Source organism: Palaemon carinicauda, chromosome 10 (genome assembly GCF_036898095.1).
Source record: "Palaemon carinicauda isolate YSFRI2023 chromosome 10, ASM3689809v2, whole genome shotgun sequence".
NCBI lineage: Eukaryota > Metazoa > Arthropoda > Malacostraca > Decapoda > Palaemonidae > Palaemon > Palaemon carinicauda.
Window position 1 is genome coordinate 36,409,325 of NC_090734.1, and position 20,000 is coordinate 36,429,324.

General features: G+C 41.5%; 1 protein-coding gene across 3 annotated transcripts in view; it reads right to left on the bottom strand.

Moving 5' to 3' along the window:
• LOC137648610 (lactosylceramide 4-alpha-galactosyltransferase-like) overlaps positions 1–20,000 on the bottom strand; it is a 135,858-nt gene that overhangs the window by 17,300 nt on the left and 98,558 nt on the right. For 2 of the 3 annotated variants that reach the window (XM_068381538.1, XM_068381539.1), the window contains 2 exons: positions 2,753–2,868; positions 1,880–1,997 (listed from right to left, as the gene is read on the bottom strand). In XM_068381538.1, the coding sequence (XP_068237639.1) occupies positions 1,880–1,997; positions 2,753–2,855 (221 nt within the window). In that variant the 5' untranslated portion in view covers positions 2,856–2,868. Of the gene's footprint in view, positions 1–1,879; positions 1,998–2,752; positions 2,869–20,000 lie in introns of those variants that run through there. The other variant, XM_068381540.1, reaches the window with a different exon arrangement.

Below are 20,000 nucleotides of genomic sequence, written 5' to 3' on the forward strand. Positions count from 1 at the left end.
AAAAGACGCCTATCAGCAAGCAATGATTACAGTGTTGGCACTCCTCGTATTTTCCTACCCCATCCAGTATTTTTGGATTAGATCTAGTAGTCTAGTAGTAGCAGTAATAGTAGTATTTTTTGTTTTTATAATCAGACAAATCTAGTAGTATTTCATTACAGAAACAGCATGTGTATTTTGGACCTCTCTCTCTCTCTCTCTCTCTCTCTCTCTCTCTCTCTCTCTCTCTCTTAGGATAAGTGCAGGGGGTCCTTACCCTTCCCCTATCCCATTGATCCCATAACGAACCTCCCTCCTATCCCAGTAACCGTTTACAATACTCTATATTGTATGGTGATACGGTGTAGCCGGTGCTTATACTTGTTTGATTCCCGTAAATGTACGGGCATCTCACATAACACCCTCTCACACAAATCCATCTTTTCCCATAATGATTCGTCCATTCCACCTTCTTCTCTGATTAGATATTCATAAATCAGTTGACATTGAGTGCATATTTTCCTTTGCATTAATTACTACAGTTAATTAATCATGGACTGAAAATATGAGTAAATCACTGATGTTGGAGGGATTTGTCTGATTTTAAATAAAAAAAATACCACTACTACTACTACTACTACTATCAGACTACTAGATCCAATCCAAAATTACTGGATGGAGTAGGAAAATACGAGGAGTGGCAACACCGTAATCATTACCTGCTGATAGGCGTCTCTACTTCTATTTATAAATTCCTTTTTTTTTTCAGAAATAAAATCGTACCAAATTCATATATATATATATATATATATATATATATATATATATATATATATATATATATATATATATATATATATATACCTGTGTGAGTGTATTTTTTCTTTCTAGGACCGGGGAAGGTGCATCCCACCATCAACCCCCCCCCCCCCACCTCCAACCCCCTGGATCCGTTCCTGGGCATCAGTGGTCGAGGTGGCTATGGACAGAAAAACTCTGTTCGGTAATGGTATGACAGGGTCTACTTCCTCAGAGTGATGTGTACTAGGAATTTCTGTGTTCACCTGTACTTGAAACTATCATTTTCCATTCTTTGACTGAACCATCCTGACATTTTCATGCCATGTAATCCACTCAAACAATTTGTCGTTACGTTTTCAACCATTTACCACTGTTCAGATTTGTGTTCACATTCCTCGTCCGTAAAGGTAAACTGGTTCAACCAACCCTTTGAATTTAAAAGCCTAAAGAAATGATTACCCTTACCTCCCACTCACCACGATCTCCACAACATTCATGGATAATATTTCTTTACTTACAACTTCTCTCTATTAAAAATACTTAATTTCTTGTATGTTATTGCAGTTTCCCTTCACTGTCCCCAATTTATACAGTATCATCTGAAAACCTTTAACATGACACATCTTATTGGGCATCAATATCTACTCAAGGCTTGCTTCCGACTTGTTGTTCATTATTCCTGTTATGATGTTAAACTAATAATAATAATAATAATAATAATAATAATAATAATAATAATCATCATCATCATCATCATCATCATAATAATAATAATAATAATAATAATAATAATAATGATAATAATAATAATAATAATAATAATAATAATAGAAATCGTTTCACTTTGTCTAAAACCCAACGTTGCAACTTGATACTCATTAACACGAGGATTTTCCTTTTTTTTTTTTTCTTTAAAAAAGTCCCTCAGTCTACCGTTTGCCCATTAATCCTTTTTTTCTGAATTTAATTCCAAATAGAAAACCTTTCTGTTCTTTTGATTTATTAATAATTTCCCGGCCCTTATACTTTGAATATTTTCCTTTATTTTTATTTTCTTTTAATTCAACATCCTAACTCCTAAAGACAACATTTCCATTACCTTTGCATCGAGGGGATGTGCTGTAAAGTATCACTGCCTGTGGAATATGCACTATCATCGGCACAGTATTGTTTCTTCCAGGGCACCAAAATCTCCCCAGTCTTGCTGGGATCGACTTCTGAAATATTTCGGTAAAATGGATTGGAATCATATTACTCAAATTCTCCCGAACAGCGTTAATTTAAATTAGCTTTCTCTTTAAGAGGGTCTTTAAGAACAGCTTGGAATTTGGTATATTTTTCTACTAAAGTTACGTTACTGTATGGCCATCAATGATTTTTGTTTTTTTATTCACTGGTGGAATGTTAGAATTTAGGACGTAGGTGTGCCCTGTAACAATCGATGTATTTCCTTCCATTTCAAAAGGCTACATTTTACAGATGGGGCTCCTCTCTTACCATTTTAAAAGACTGTAATTTTTCAGTCTATACAAATAGGACTTTTAATTCGAATTCCGATTCCAAGTTGTTGTCAGGTATTAAGATACGAAACTTAGAACATATAATGAACTACTTTGTTATATATTGAAATCCTAGAGGGTTTTAGCATTATTTTATATTGAAAATCATGAATAGTCATTTATGAAAAACGATAATTTTTAGTGGAATTAATTTTCTACGAAATAATTTTTGCTTGTATTATCTTCTTAGGAGTTTTTGGCTTGTAAGTGAAATTGATGTAAAGTCGTCAGATGATTGCAATATGTTCACTTTCATCTACATACAATCAACGCAATTGTTTGAAGTGATAAAATTCATAAAGGGTGAAATCACCCAAAAATCCGCTAAAAAAGAAATTTCTAGTTTGATTTTAGCGTCTGATAAGATTTGTCGCAACATATTGGTGTTCTTGCTTGGTAGCAATGGTTCTCACCTGGAGTTGTTCTGTAATCTAAAGAAATTGTCCATAAACTGATGATCAGACAGATGCCGAGAATGATAATAGCCAGAAGTTTAATACCTGTTCTGTTAGTCATCGTCTCTCCTTCACTGTAAACAAAAGAACAGAATTAGAAATATCAAAAGTTGTTTGGCAAGGATCATGGGTTTCTTATCCAATTGAATCACTTATCAATCAATCAGTTTTCACTTGATTTTTTTCGTTAGAGCAAAGATAAGCTTCTTAGGTAGTCGTCTGGATGGAGGGATATTGTCAAGTGGGATATGTGTAAGGGGAGACTGGGTGAACATCTTGGGGTTTCCACCTCTCAACAGAATATGAATACTCACTTTCCTCTTGAATGTAAGGGGATATATATATATATATATATATATATATATATATATATATATATATATATATATATATATATATATATACAGGGTGTCTCAAAAAAATGTACTCACTCTTTGAATGACGAGAAAACCTTTATTTATGAACATAGAGCGAAATGAAATAGCATCGAATACATGAGACAAATGTGTTTGAAGAATCATGTTTGCGAATGTTCAAATTGATGACCATTATTGGCGGTTTTGCAAATTGATTTGTGAACCGGCGTTGCACTTCAGTGGCGTTTTCGGTCTTCCAATAGCATTTCAGGACGAACTTTCTTTCTTCGGAACTAAGTTGATTTCCTGCCATAGCTTCAGTAATTCAGGATATCTGCAACACAAAAGAAGACTGAGTACATTTATAATAGTCATCAATTTGAACATTTGTCTCATGTATTCGATACTATTTCATTTCGCTCTATGTTCATAAATAAAGGTTTTCTCGTCATTCAAAGAGTGAGTACATTTTTTTGAGACACCCTGTATATATATATATATATATATATATATATATATATATATATATATATATATATATATATATATATATATATATATATATATATATATATATATATATATATATATATATATATATATATATATATACATATATATACATATATATATATATATATATATGTGTGTGTGTGTGTGTGTGTGTGCGTGTGTGTGTGTGTAAATATATACATATATATATCATACATATACACTGATATATATATATATATATATATATATATATATATATATATATATATATATATATATATATATATTCAAGTAAGCTTTATATTTTTTGGATACATTAATGTCTGGATTCTCTTAACGACCTAGGGATCAGAGCCCCAGGTGAAATCACACAAAGACAAGAGCTTGTAACCGGCCGGGAATCGAACCCTAGTCCGGCAAGCTTGTATAGACAGTGTCTACCACTTGGCCACGAAGAGAGATAAAAGTCAATGACAATTCTTCTATACTTATACCTATCGAATTTAGGTGTTTTGTACTTAGAATTGAAATCAACCCATCTTCACCATCGTAGCTAATTAATAGTTTGTTACTTGGCATTCGATTAATGATAATTTTTTTTTTTCGCACATTTAGACGTGTTTTTCATATTCAAATAAGCCATATATTTTTTGGATACATTAATGTCTGGATTCTCTTAAGGACCTCGGGATCAGAGCCCCAGGTGAAATCACACAAAGACAAGAGCTTGTAACCGGCCGGGAATCGAACCCTAGTCCGGCAAGCTTGTATAGACAGTGTCTACCACTTGGCCACGAAGAGAGATAAAAGTCAATGACAATTCTTCTATACTTATACCTATCGAATTTAGGTGTTTTGTACTTAGAATTGAAATCAACCCATCTTCACCATCGTAGCTAATTAATAGTTTGTTACTTGGCATTCGATTAATGATAATTTTTTTTTTCGCACATTTAGACGTGTTTTTCATATTCAAATAAGCCATATATTTTTTGGATACATTAATGTCTGGATTCTCTTAACGACCTCGGGATCAGAACCCTAGGCGAAATCCCACAAAGACAAGAGCTTAAGACCGGCCGGGAATCGAACCATGATCCGGCAAGCAAAATATTTTTTGCCTTCTTTTCCAAAATATTTTTTACATTGTCCGAAAATTTACACTTCATATCTTGTATCTACCTGGTTTATTGCTGCTTCAAAGCATCATTTGTTTCCAACCTCCAATTTACTCGATCAGTTTGAAGGGTGGTTAACACATTACTGAAACATTCACTGAGAAATATAGTCATACTCTAACCACTATAAATAACTTGCCTTGCAGCATATTCGAAGGAAAAGACCCCATTATACTATTCATACTAATGGTTTTAAATTTTCTATTAGTGCTGGTTTTACTTCAGTATTTTCAGACAAAATCAGTCAGGTCTCATACCCTAGTATAGCTTTCGTATTTACCTCCAAACTATCAGCCATAATATCAGCATTTGAGATTATTAAATCTTTTAAACGTAGAGAATATCATAAGTTTGTGATTTATACTGATTCAAGAAATGACATAAAAGTCCTAAAGTGTTACACTCATAACAATCAAATGGTATTGAAAACTAAATAGCTTCTTGACAGTTTATACTCCCATGGGATAAATATAGAAGTATGTTGAATTCCTGCCCATTTTGGGATTATGGGTAATGTAAATAGATTATGCAGCTAAATCTTCAAGAAAATTCAATAAAGCAAAATTTTACACTACCCGTGAAAGATTATATAACCAAATTGAAGCATTTTATAGCCTCCAAGTGATAAGATCAGTGGATTAGGTAGTTGGCTGGAAAGGGCACCAGCCAACCGTTGAGATACTATTGCAAGAGAGTTAATGTGCGCTTTCACCTGCCAGACAATAAAACATTGGATCCCTTTCTCTGGTTATGGCTCATTTTGTTTTTGCCTACACAAACACCAAATCCGCTGGCCTATGCTTTCTACGTTTGCCTTGTCCTCATACACCTAACAAAACTTAGATTAAAAAGATATTCTTCTTTGCCTAAGGGCTTATATACTGTACTGTGATTATTCAGAGGCTACTTTCCTTTTGTCAAGGGTAAAACAGTTGTCAAACACGATTAATGACGTTAACATTACGTTAGAAGAGGGGACCAATAAAACACAGGAACAGTCACGAAACGTGACATCCTATTGGCTATTTAAACCCTTGCGAGGTAGCAAGAGAGCTCTTCTATCACCAGCAAACACAGTGAAAGTTTCCCCCTTCTCCTCCAGCTTGGGGCGTGGTCGCCATACCCAGTGGTGACGTGACAGAAAATTAATCAACTTCAAGAAATGCGGTACAGTTGGCCGCCAGAAGAAGGAGGAGAGGAGTCCAGTTGGAGATACCCTTTTGTCTTTAAACACGAAAAGTGGATGAATTCCTCAACTCGTGCCTCAGACGAGGTAGGAGGTACGTGTCCATTTATGAGGACACCAGTGTTAAACCGAGTTCCCTTCCTGCCTGATTTAGGGACTCATGGATTCCGCAACCCACAGCCAAATTGTGAAGTTCTAGTCCACGGTTACATGGCCGCAATCTTCAAGAGAGTTTATTTTGTTCCCAATTTTGTTTACTAACTCTGTAACTGAAATTTGTAAGGTCGATGTTCAGCAAAGTTCACTCAGTGAAAGAAAGAAAAAAACAGAATTTTACCTGCACCCCTTCTCCTGGGTGTCTTAGTTATAAAAGTAATTAGAGGCAATGATACAATTAATGACAATAACTACTCAGCATAACTTTTAAGATAATAATTGAAAATATAGAAGACTTGAAGCTATTATAAATATCATTCTACCACAAGTATCTTTACACTTATAGCATCTTGCTTTTCCAACTAAGATTATAGCTTAGCTTGTAAAAATAATAATAATAATAATAATAATAATAATAATAATAATAATAATAATAATAATAATAATAATAATAATAATAATAATAATAACAATAATAATGAATCTATCAGAATAGTCACTGCAAAGAGAAAGGAAGAGAGAAGTCAGATTACACTGCACATAGGTCACACAAAACTGACATATGGGTATTTGATGTGAACATCTTGTGAAGCAGTATCCAAGGGCAATGAGTGTGACTTTATTTCCACTATAGTAATATTTTTAGTGACTGTAGAGTTCCTGTGAGAGAGAGAGAGAGAGAGAGAGAGAGAGACAGAGAGAGAGAGAGAGAGAGAGAGAGAGAGAGAGAGAGAGAGAGAGAGACAGAGAGAGAGAGAGAGAGAGAGAGAGAATGGTTTTATTTTGAGAAAGGTTTTATTGACCTTTTATCACACTGAGAATATTCCTATTTTTATGATTTTAACTCTTTTTAAGAAACGTAGGTTTTATAGATATTTAAATTTATATGTATCACATAGTTTTACCTCAATTTATATACCTTTATCCTTTACAATCAATATATATTTTACTTTATTAACTCGCTTAACATTAGTATAGATAATATTTTTTCTTCCCAATCTTAACTTGTCCATCTCAGTAAGACTCAAGTTTGAGTCATTGGGCTGGTTAATCTCCTCCTTTCAATAAGAATCAATTCAGAGTCCGAGTTTCACGGGCCAATGGGGAAAAAAAAGCACGCTAGCAGAAGAAGATTATATTCAACAATAAGTAAAATAATCTTTTTAAGTCTCACGCCATTACAGTTCGGATTCTTCACTTTTACCACGAAACCTCCATTCGTAGAATTCACCTGTTGAACATTTTCTCATTCCCTATCTTGCAGATAATTCTTGATTTCAAGTATACTCTAGGCACTGTGGTCAGTGCCAAAGCTCTGCTACCATAAGATAGTTTTTAGTAGGATATGAAAGACACGTCTTGGTCCTTATTGTATCTCGATACATTAACTCCGATAAGGCATAAGTCAGGATATAAGATGGGCAATAATAATTACATGTGAACTGACCGATAGGCTTGTTCAGTTTCCACCAAATAATCTGTTAATATCAGTAGGACGAAAGTACAAACTCCAACAGTTTTCCCTTATCCTTTCACAACCTTATACATTATATATTGTATATATATATATATATATATATATATATATATATATATATATATATATATATATATATATATATATATATATATATATATATATATATATATATATATATATATATATATATATATATATATGTATATATATATATCCGTTGCGATATAATTAATTAGAACTTCCTTAGGAGATCTGGGGGATTATCTCATCTCGTATCGGACCTTTGTTTCCTTTGTGTTTCGCTCCGAGTTTCCTTCTCACGTTGTGTTTGTGATTGTGTTACTTGCTTTCCATTCAGCATGAAGTTTGGGCGTGTGAAACGTTGTTTTCCGGGTGTTTGTGATAAGTCCTGTAGGGCTTTTTTCTCATACGTGGAGATAGATCCTCACTCATTGTGCACTTCATTTCGGGGTCGAGTCTGTGTTCGTGAGGACACCTGTCCTGAATGTGTTATGTGACCTGACTGGCAATGGACTGTGGTGTCGACAAAGAAGAAGAAGTCCAAGAAAGACTGCTCTCCTTCGAAGGGAAGTAGGGTTTCAGGGTCTTTGTCAAGGGCATCATCGACCGGAGCCCTCCGATTCCTTATGTTAACCTTGGTTCGCCCAAGGGAACAGCCGATTTTCCTTCGACAGGAGGAACAATGTCGACCTTGTAGCCTTCGGCTTCCCAAAAGCAGTCCGTAGATGAGAGTTTGGATGTCGTTTGGGAACTTTTGGGCCTTAAGGCTCGCCTTTGAGAGAAGTGTTAACCAAGATAGCTGCGGCCGCAGGTTCTCTCTTGCCTTCGTTGTACCATGTAGGTCTTCCAGCCATCTCGTGTGCCTCAACGGGCCACATGGAAGCCCAGACCGTTTCGGGGGTGACCTAGCTGAACCACGTATGCCTAATAACTGCCTCGTCTGCCTCGAAGGGACATGTGGGTGCCCAGGCTGTCTCGCAGGCAGCTGCGCTGGACCACGTAGCTTTTCCAGCCACCTTGGCTGCCTCAACGAACTACGTGGGGACCAAGGATGTCACAAGGGCGGCCATGCTGGACCACATAGGACTCCCAGCTGTCTTGGCTGCCTCAAGAGGTCACGTGGGTGCCCAGGCCACTTCACGGACAGCCTCTCTAGATCACGTGGGCCCACACAGGCCATATAAGTAGAGTAGCCACTCCTCCACCATCGTTGTCGTTTCATGAGTGTTTCTCTAGTTCCCCGGACAGCAGTGGAACTCCTGGATGGGGACCCCCCCCCCATCAACCCCTTAATGTCTCCCCATAGGGATCCTTAGTCGTTCTGGTCTGTGCTTGGCCAGCCAGTGTAGTTGTCAAAGGTAGACAGGCCCGTCACCGAAATTATTCCAGCCCAGAGGACGAGGGACCTCTCTTCTCCTCGTTAGAACAGGACGGAGGACTATGGCCAGAAGAGTCGTAGGTCCAGGTCACCGTCTGTAGAGATAGTCTCACCCTTCAAGAGCCATCGGGCCAGGACCTGTAGATCCTCCTCGAGACACTCCTGCAGAAACAGGTTTTTTGGGTAGAAACAAGCGCCGACGAAGCAAGACCCCAGCGAGCAGTGTGGCTCCTAGCGTCCCCATGTGATCTGCAGGATCTCTCCATCTCACGACCATGGGGTCCAGGTTGCCTTGGATGAAGTGGTTTGGGTCCCTAAGAACTCACTCAGAGCTGTGGGCTCATAGTGAGTTCCTGGCTTCCCAGGAAGATTCCAGATAGGGAACCCCATCTTCTCAGGAACTCTACAGTGTCGGGAGAGTCTCTCTTCTCAGAGGATCTAATTGCTGAGAAGTAATATAGGGCTAACCAAGTTGCCATTCTTCAAAGGGCCACCTATGGGAAGCCTACCAGGCCTCGCCCCAGACACTCCTGCCCTGGGCCGCTGTACCAATCTCAGCCAGCTCAGCTTCAGGCAGAACCTTTGATGAGAGGATGGACATAAGCAACACGGCCTTCCTTGGGGGGCCCCTCCACTGTCAGCTCCTGCCGCACCAAACCTTCCATCTGCTGCAGACCCCCCCTAAAGCCGTTTCTCCAGGAGGAGATAGGAAGAGAGACTCCACGTCTCTTTAGACTCCACGGTTGTAGGTTGCCTATCACAGAAGTGGTGGACCTGGGCAAAACACGGGGCCGACCTTTAGCTATTCAAGTCCTGAGGGAAGGCTACCGCATCCCCTTCCAGGGCCACTTTCCCCCTCTCATCAAAGGGTGGGACGCCCCCTCCCTCAAGCCAAAAGATCACCTACGGAGGAGAGCACAGGAAGAGAAGATGGAGGAGATGCTGTGAAAGGGGGCCCTAAAGAAGGCAGATAGGGAGACAATAGGCTTTTTTAGTCGCCTCTTCTTAGTGGAGAAGGCCAAGGACAGCTGGAGGCCAGTAATATACCTTTCCTCCCTCAATGCGTTCATCCACAAGACATCCTTCAGAATGGAGACACCCTGGATTGTCTTGGCAACCATCAGAGAAAGGGATTATATGCTGTCCTTGGACCTGAAGGATGCTTATTTCCAGATCCCGGTACATCCAGCCAGCAGGAAGTTCCTCTGAGTCAAGTGTGGGAACGACGTCCTCCAGTTCCAGACCCTCTGCTTCGGGCTGTCCACTGCACAGCAGATCTTCACCAGAGTCTTTACCCTGGTCTCCCAGTGGGCTCACAAGAGGGGCATCAGACTCTTGCGGTACCTGGACGACTGGTTGCTTCTTTCCTTCTCAAAGGAAGTATTGATGAAACAGAGGGACGAGCTCCTGGCATTCTGCGAGGAGTTTGGGGTCGTCTTCAATTGGGAGAAGTCTCAGATGTCCCCGTCAACGAGAATGGTGTACCTAGGGAAGGAAATGTACACAAGTGAAGCCAGGGCATTCCCCGACCGGGAATGTCTCGACCACCTAGACAAGGTCACTGCACCGCTCCTGAGGGAGATGCAAAACCCTTAGTAGAATGGCAGAGACTAGTGGGGCACCTAGTGTACTTGGAGAAACTGGTGCTGCATGACAGGCTCCGGATCCGCAAAGTCCAATGGGACCTGGAGTCCAAGGAGGGCTCAACCATTAAGTTCTCCCCATCCCAGTCAACTAGTGAGGCACTCCTGTGGTGGACAGACCGGCCCAATAACCAGAAAGGAATCTCACTGCGCGACCTGCTCGGTGAGTAATTTTCCTAGATAATTTGTCTAAACAATGTATTTTTTCATACCCTACATCCTATATACTACACCTGTTAATATGATAATGCACCACTGAACACTTTATTTTCACCAATCATTTTTGAAACAGCATCAATTATATTGACTGATGCACTTAAAATCACCAACCTTAAATTAATGTATTTGATATAGAAAATAAAACTATTTTCTCTAAGCATATGGTTGCGAGGTCCAAGCCAAGTATCCCATGACACGACACAAAAGCTGACCCCAACCACACCAAGCTAAGTCACTCATGAACGAAACCAAATAAAAACAATGAAATCAACACATATTTTTAAACGTTATCAACCTCGAAATTTTGAACAAAAGCCATATATCAATGTTTGGTGATTGGTATTTGAAATTATCGTTATTCGATCCTACATATATTATGCTCAGTGTGTATGTATGCATGTGTGTGTTTGTGTGAAATAGTGTGTGGGGGGGGGGGGCTGAGGGAACTGTTATTGAAATGCTAATAAATGACATTTCTATGTGGAAAATGTTAATTTGAATAGTCATTTCCACCGATAATTAAGATTTCACACAGAAAAAAGGATTAGAAAAATTAAATAAGAAGTTTTGATAATATCTGCTGAAGAATTTGTTTCCAAATGATATTCGATTACATTTCTTAAAAGAATAAAAGAAAAGAGTTCTCCCTCTCTTTTGATCTATATTTCATTCATCATCTCACTTGCTTCAGTTTTATTGGCAATTTTCCTCCTTCACACACTCGAACCATCCTAACGATGTCTTGGTTGTTTAAACATCCACCACCTTTCAGGGCAAGATGGGCATGATCTCTCCGAAACAAGTCTGAGGAGGCGACGGCGGTTTTTATTATAATTGTGAGTTAGTGATAGACAATCACATATATATACATACATATATATATATATATATATATATATATATATATATATATATATATATATATATATATATATATATATATATATATATATATATATATATATATATATATATATATATATATATATATATATATATATATATATATATATACATATATATGTATATATATATATATATATATATATATATATATATATATATATATATATATATATATAAATATATATATATATATATATATATATATATATATATATATATATATATATATATATAAATATATATATATATATATATATATATATATATATATATATATATATATATATATATATATATATATATATATATATATATGTATATATATATATATATATATATATATATATATATACATATATATATATGTATATATATATATATATATATATATATATATATATATATATATATATATATATATATATATATATATATATATATATATATATACGAGGTCCATTCAAAAAGTATCCGACCTTGGTTCATAAAAGGAAAAATAATTCAACCATCAGCTAATTAGTTTTGTGGGAGTTGACAGCACTCTTACTGCACATGTGTGTAAATTTTAAAATTTTTAGTGTGGGGCAGTACCCGCCTGTGAGGGCTAGAGTGCAGACATCCAGCACAAGCTCGTCGGATTTTCGTCCTTACACAACATGTCGGAGCACATCGAGCAGCGCTACTGCATTAAGTTCTGCTACAAGCTTGGTGATACACAAGTGCAAACTATCCGGAAGATTAAGCAAGCCTATGGCGATAAAGCCATGGGAATAACACAGATAAAGGAGTGGTATAATCGCTTAAAGCATGGACAAACCTCAGTTGAGAGCAAGCCACGGTCAGGCAGGCCATCCACCAGCAGAATCGAAGAATTCAGCGAAAATGTTTGTCAAATAGTGGAGGACAACCGTCGTATAACCATCAACGAAATTACTGAAGAAGTAGGAATAAGCACAGGATCAGAAATGTGGGCGGCGCGAACCTGGCAACTGCACCATGATAATGCATCTGCTCATTCTGCCCACCTTATCCAAGCTTATCTGGACAAAAAAAATCACTCCACTTGTTCGGAATCATCCCTACTCTCCGGACATGGCACCTTTTGACTTCTGGCTGTTCCCTAAACTGAAAACAACCCTGTAAGGTAAGCGTTTGGAGTCGAGAGGGGAAATTATTAGAAAAAAGACAGCAGAGCTTTACAGCATCCGAATGTTACCAGCAGTGGCAGCACCGGTGGGAAAAGTGTTTGCACTCCCAAGGGGAGTACTTTGAAGGTGATTGAATAAACAAATTTCAAATGTAGAGTTTTTTTTCTTTATGGACCAAGGTCGGATACTTTTTGAATGGACCTCGTATATGTATATATATATATATATATATATATATATATATATATATATATATATATATATATATATATATATATATATATATATATATATATATATATATATTTTTTTTTTTTTGGGGGGGGGGTGGCTCAAGCCATGTCGTCCTGATGGAAGGTTCCTTCAGTAACTTCCTAGGGTATATTTAACTACAGTGGATATTCCCAGGTTATCAAAGATTTCTAACTTCTGGTGCGAGTACCCTAAAGGTTTCCCTCTAGGATATCGCATATCAACAGGGGACGCATGTATGAACAAGTCTCATAGCTATCTGCACCCCATATAGAGTTAACACCTCGATATGGAAAAGTGGCTGAGTAACTGAGGAGCCGTTCCAAAGTTACTCTCATCCATGGCTACTTTTGGTACTCGAGACGTAAACAAACGGGCGCCATTGCTAAATGAGGTCACATCCGTCCCCATCTTTTCGCCTGTAGCTCCTACGCTAAGTCGGATTTTTCCCAAGTGCCTCTTTTATCTGCTTATATCGCCGTTATGTCGCAACCTTCAGCCTCGCCTTCTTCTGGAAAGCTGAGTACCAGGTCCTAGTATTGTTTAAATAAGCTCTGGCCATAAAGTAACTTCTATTTTTCCTAAAGTATTGTGTTTTGTGGTGGAGCTGTGCCGATACCGAACGCGCCATGATGGCGTCGCTGTTCACGTTGCATGCTTTATTTAGTTAGCCAGAACAGCCTTCTCCGATCCTTTAACTAATTAATATTTTTAGTTATTTAGTCTTCATAGCTAGGAAATCATTATATCATGTTTTAGCGCTCGTTAGACTACGGTCGTTGATCGACCCTATACTAGATTGCTAGCCTAGCCCCAAGGCTTGACAGCCTAGTGCTCACTTTCATGCATGATATATATCAGTGTTCCTAAGTTAAGTTATGAAGATTTTGGCATTATTAAACATGCTAGTTACTGTGATGTAAGTGTTTTTGCCTTCGGGGACCATACAAGGGACTGAGTTGGTTTGTGTACTAACCCCCTCCTAACATAATGTAGGAACCCTTGTATGCTTCCTATTCCCCTTACCTTCGGGTAATTCCCTCTGGGTAGCCTTGCTTTTCCCTTATTCTATAATAGGGGGAATCTTGTTTTCACCCGGAGTATTTATCGCTTCTCAGCCTACCCTAAGGGAATGAACCCCCCTTAGGGTCACGCCTGAGACATTAGGAAGGGCTCTGCTCTTTCCCAGTTGCACTTGGTTGTGTTACTCCTTCCTCCCTGCAACTACCGATGTGTCTTTCCAGGCTTTCCTAGCCTAGGAGTTGGTCCTCCTAATCTAGGTTAAGCTCTGTGGGCAGACTCTGGCTTTTATAGTTTAGGACAGTACACTAGTACTGTACCTGATCTGGGCTACCTATCCTAGGGAGTGTTCTCCCTTGCCTTAGTGGCCTCTCTCATACCGAGTCTACCCATTTAAGAAATACCCATACTTCTCCCTCCCAACTCTATCCCTTTGGAGGAGGCCTGCCTACACACCCCTGTCCTCGGTCCTAAAACTCCTTCCTTGGGTGGAGTGTTAGGGCTAACCTTGTTTTCCTGCTGACCTGGTCGCTCTGGTACACATACCCTTCATAGGGTTCTATAAGGGTGGTTGCCGGTGGCGGTCCTGCCGGCGGAGGATTCCCCCTCTTTGAGTGCTCTCTATCCCTCCCTTGGGTTACCTCAGGCTCCCGGCCGTCTGTCGGCCCACTGCCGCCGGATGTTAGGAGTACCTACTCCTATCATGAGTGCACTCTCTCCGGAGGGATGCCGGAGGGGTATAGGATATTACCCCTCCCATCCCTCCTTACTTTTCTATCTCTCTATCATGGTGCCGGTCCCTTGCCGCCTCTACTGCCGGCAATAACCGCCACTACCTCAGGTGACCTCTATTCATAAGATACCTCCCCTCTCTGACGTCAGCTTACCTCCTGCCGGAGGCTGCCGCCTTCCGTCAACATTCCGCCGACATCCCACCCCTTATATTTACCTAGCGACAGCCGGCCGACTGCCGGAGATTGCCGCCCACCTGCCGGCAGTGATTGCCAGCAGTCTAGGTATCCGCCCTTTATATATATATCTTATGAATTGATATAAGGTTCACCATACCGTCAGCCTTCGGCTGCCGGCGCCTGCCGTCTCTTCCGGCGATCTGCCGCTGTGCCGGCGGTCACCAATATGGGATTGTCCATCTCGGTTGCTCATTGTGTCTTCCTTAATGTTTTCCACCCTGCAGGACCGGCCACCGGCATGCCGTCGGTCTGCCGGTGCCCCCTAATGAGGCACTAAGGGACATGTACCCCTTCCTCGGCTTCCGGCAACATGCCGGCAGTCAATCTGATACAGCCAGATAGCCTGGCCACCTCCATATAGGTATTGTTATACCAACTAATATAGTGGCTATGCTGTTTGATTGCACATTATAACATTTCCAGCATATTCTGTGCATCTCAGTGCAGTGGATTGCCGGAACCTACATTATACTAAGGGGTTTATCCTATTTTCCCCTCTCCCCTAAGGCTCTGAGGGGTCTCAGATCCTTTTACACTCTGCGGGCAATTCCTTTTTATGAAGCCTAGCTTGGCTCATCCATACGGATTTTCCCTCATTTGAGACCCTCGGGTCCAAAGGAATTGTCTACGGATAAGGTTACAGTAACCGACTGGGCGGGATTCACAAGTATGTGTCTATCTACTTCCCTTCCTGCTCATTAATCTTGAACATCAATATGCTATTATAGATTAAGTTATTCTTAAGTCTAGAGTAATGTAAGTCATTCTTATGCCTTCCATGTACTCATGATCTCTTTCTTTTACAGGAGGAGTATGTGAAGTGTGAAAGCAACTTCTGTGGAGTTAAGCGCCAGGACTTCTACGGGCACAAGGCGTGCCGGACCCACACCCCCTGCGCCGCCAAGAAAGGCGACCTTAAATTCTTGGATCCGTAGAACTGTTCAGTCTGCAAGAGTCTTCTCGATGAGGCGTTCAACGATCCTCCTACCACGGAGGTAAGGGACATCGCTAGAGAGAAGCTACGCAAATGGGTGCAAGGCTTCCAAAAGAACGTCTCTGGACCGTATCTTCCCAATGAAGATTTGAGGGCTTTGCTTTTACCGAAAGCATCCAAGGACTCGGTGGTCCCTCGAGAACAAATTCACAACGTCCAAATAGTGGTCGAACCCGACATCGTCATGGCACAGTCCATGCGTGAGTGCCATCTTGATTCCGACAACGTGGATCGTATGTCGGAGGTGTTTGAAGAGACGGAAAAGAACCTCATGGGCGAAGAGCTTGACTATGAGGATGATCAGGTGGAATACCCTGACTCGAAGAAACGAGATCGCTCCAGCTCCCCCAGCAACTCCAGTGCCATCCGAGGAACCTGTTCCTTCGACTTCTGCCACCCCGTACCCTCTTCCATCGGCCACTCAAGAGATCTTCAGAATGCTTGATGCCCTCATGGACAAGAAGCTGAGAGAGACCCAGGAACAATTCCGGACGACTCTCGTCGGCTTCAAACAACCGAAAAAGATTTCTGTTAAGGACGTCCCCACCTGCTCGGAAGCTAACACTTGGAGATACGCCTAGCATATGCCAATCACTACTGGCAAAATCTTCATAAGTGGAAGGGTTGGCTCTATTCTTCTGGAAGAAGTGGAATTCTTCCCAAACTTCGAGGCTTATCCCGACTGTTACATCCGGCTCAGGTCCGAACCAGCCTCAAAAGAAGAGACCGAACCTAAGGAAGTGATAGTGTTCGATCTCGCGAAGGCCCAAGCTATGCTAGCTCTAGCAGTGAAGAGTCGGGGTTTCACAAACTCCAAGATGCCAGCGCTGAGCAATAAGCATCCAACCTTTGTTGCTCCAGCTACTGCGACCTCCCCCTTCATTGAAAAGGCCTTCCAAGCGGTCATGAAGGCTGTGGAGGAAGGGAAGCCTTGCCCTGCACTGGAGGAGTGCAGACCCTTCTCCTTCACTCTTCCCCCCGATGACAGGTACTAGAAAGACGTCCAGCTTACTTTCACGGTAGGGAAACTAGAACCTGATTTAGCTGGTAGTCAGTTCAACTGATTTCCTCCAACATCTGGGGCAAACATCTCTTCCCTTCCGCCTTGGTGAAAGAGATAGTGGACAAAGCTGCCACGGAGAACCGAAACCTTCTCCACAAGTGGGGCATGTCCCGATAGAGGAAGTCCTTTCAGGACGATGGCCCTCAGCCTAAGAGGAAATCCTCAAAACCTAGACCCCAGCAACGTCAACCGAGACGTCAGTTTCCGGGTTCCGCTACTCCACATGTGGCCACACAGCCACAGCAGACCTTTCAACTGGTCCCCCAGCCGGTGTTGTCGCAGTCACCGGTCTTCACCCCTGCCTATGAGCAACATTCTACTACCTTTCGTCCCAGAGGTAGGGGCTCAGGCAGAAGCTCCGGCAGAGATTCTTCTCGCCGTCCCTCCAGAGGAGGAAGGGGAGCTAGCGGCCGAGGTGGCAAACCCTTGGGACACCAGAAGCAATGAAGTGATTCCGGTGGGAGGAAGACTCCGCCAATTCCAGGATCGTTGGACCTTCGATCCTTGGGCACACAGCATCGTCAAGAAAAGACTGGGCTGGAGCTGGATTCAGCCACCCCCATCCTTCCAGCAATTCTCCCAACAGTCACCCCCTCCTGGAAGAAATATGTCCTGGAACTCTTGAACAAGAAGGTGATCAGGAGGGTAAAGTCAACCAGGTTCCAAGGGAGACTCTTTTGTGTTCCCAAGAAAGACTCAAACAAACTCTGAGTTATTCTAGACTTGTCCCCTCTCAACAAGTTTATTGCGAACAACAAATTCAAGATGCTGACTCTGCAACAGATAAGGACCCTTCTGCCTCACAGGGCCTACACAGTCTCCATAGACCTGGCGGATGCCTACTGGCACATTCCAATGAATCTCTACGCTTCCTCCTACCTAGGATTTCGACTCCAAAAAAAAGTTACGCCGTCAGGGCCATGCCCTTCGGGCTCAACGTGGCTCCATGAATCTTCACCAAGCTGGCAGACGCAATCGTCCAACAGTTACGTCTTCAGGGCGTCCAAGTGATGACCTACCGAGACGACTGGCTAGTCTGGTCGACATCGCCCAAAGATTGTCTGAGAGCCTGCAACAAAGTCACCCAGTTCCTGGAGCATCTGGGTTTCAAGATAAACACCGAGAAATCTCGCCTCTCTCTAGCTCAGAAGTTCCAATGGTTGGGAATCCATTGGGACCTTCAGTCACACCGCCTTTCCATTCCACAGAAAAAAAGGAAGGAAATAGCAGGGTCTGTCAGAAGGCTTTTAAAATCCAGACGGATCTCAAGACGACAACAGGAAAAAGTTCTAGGCTCTCTACAGTTCGCCTCAGTGACAAACCCAGTGCTTAGCGCACAGCTAAAGGATGCTGCGGGAGTCTGGAGACGATTCACATCCATCGCTTGAAGAGATCTGAAGAGATGGCTTCCGAACAGACTTCGTTCACTTTTAAAGCCGGGGTCAGAAGCAAAGGCCCTGAAAAGGTTCATCCCTCTTCAATACCCGCCTCCATCGATCAACATCCACACGGACGCTTCACTGGAGGGTTGGGGAGGTCACTCCCACCAACAGCAGGTTCAAGGAACATGGTCTCCCCTATTCAAGACGTTTCACATCAACATCTTGGAGGCCATGGCGGTTCTTCTCACCCTGAAGAAACTCTCCCCACCTCTCTCGATCCCCATCCGTCTGACTCTAGACAACTCGGTGGTAGTCTGATGTCTCAATCGTCAGGGCTCGAGATCGCCCCAGATAAATCAGGTGCTTCTCCCTCTTTTTCGTTTGGCAGAAAGGAAGAAATGGCACCTGTCTGCAGTTCACCTACAACGTGACAGCGGACGCTCTATCAAGGACAAGCCCAATAGAGTCGGAATGGTCTCTGGACGCAAGATCATTCTCCTTCATCTCTCACTAAGTCCCAGAACTTCAGATCGATCTCTTCACGACGAGCGACAACAATCAACTTCCTCGATATGTGGCCTCGTACGAGGACCCAAAGGCAGAAGCGGTGGACGCCATGTCCCTGGATTGGAACAGATGGTCCAATATCTACCTGTTCCATCCTCCCAACCTTTTGCTGTAAGTCCTATCCAAACTGAGAGCCTTCAAAGGGACAGCGGCCCTAGTGGCTCCCAATTGGCCCCGGAGTAATTGGTATCCCCTGGTCCTGAAGCTGCAGCCCACGCTCATTCCCCTACCGGACCCAGTCCTCTCTCAACAAGTACAGAAGTCGACTGTCTTTGCTTCATCACTGAAAGTCAGGGACCTTCATATCATGATTTTCTCTCCTTAGCCACAAAGAAAAGGTTTGGCATCTCGAAGAAAAGCTTAGACTTCCTCGAGGAGTACAAGACAGATTCTACCAGAAGGCAGTACGAATCTTCCTGGAAAAAGTTGGTTTCCTTCGTCAAGGCAAAAAATCCTACGGAAATCACCATTGATTTTTGCATGTCCTTCTTCATTCACCTTCATGGACAAGGCTTAGCGGCCAACACGATTTCCACTTGTAAATCGGCCTTGACTAGACCACTCCTATACGCCTTCCAGATTGATCTGTCAAGTGATATCTTCAATAAACTGCCAAAGGCATGCGCTAGACTACGCCCAGCACCTCCACCAAAACCTATCTCAGGGTCCCTGGACAAGGTGCTCCATTTTGCTTCTAGCCTGGACAATGATTCGTGCCCTCTGAAAGACCTGACTCAAAAAGTTATCTTCCTTTTTGCTCTCGCCTCGGGAGCCCGAGTCAGTGAAATAGT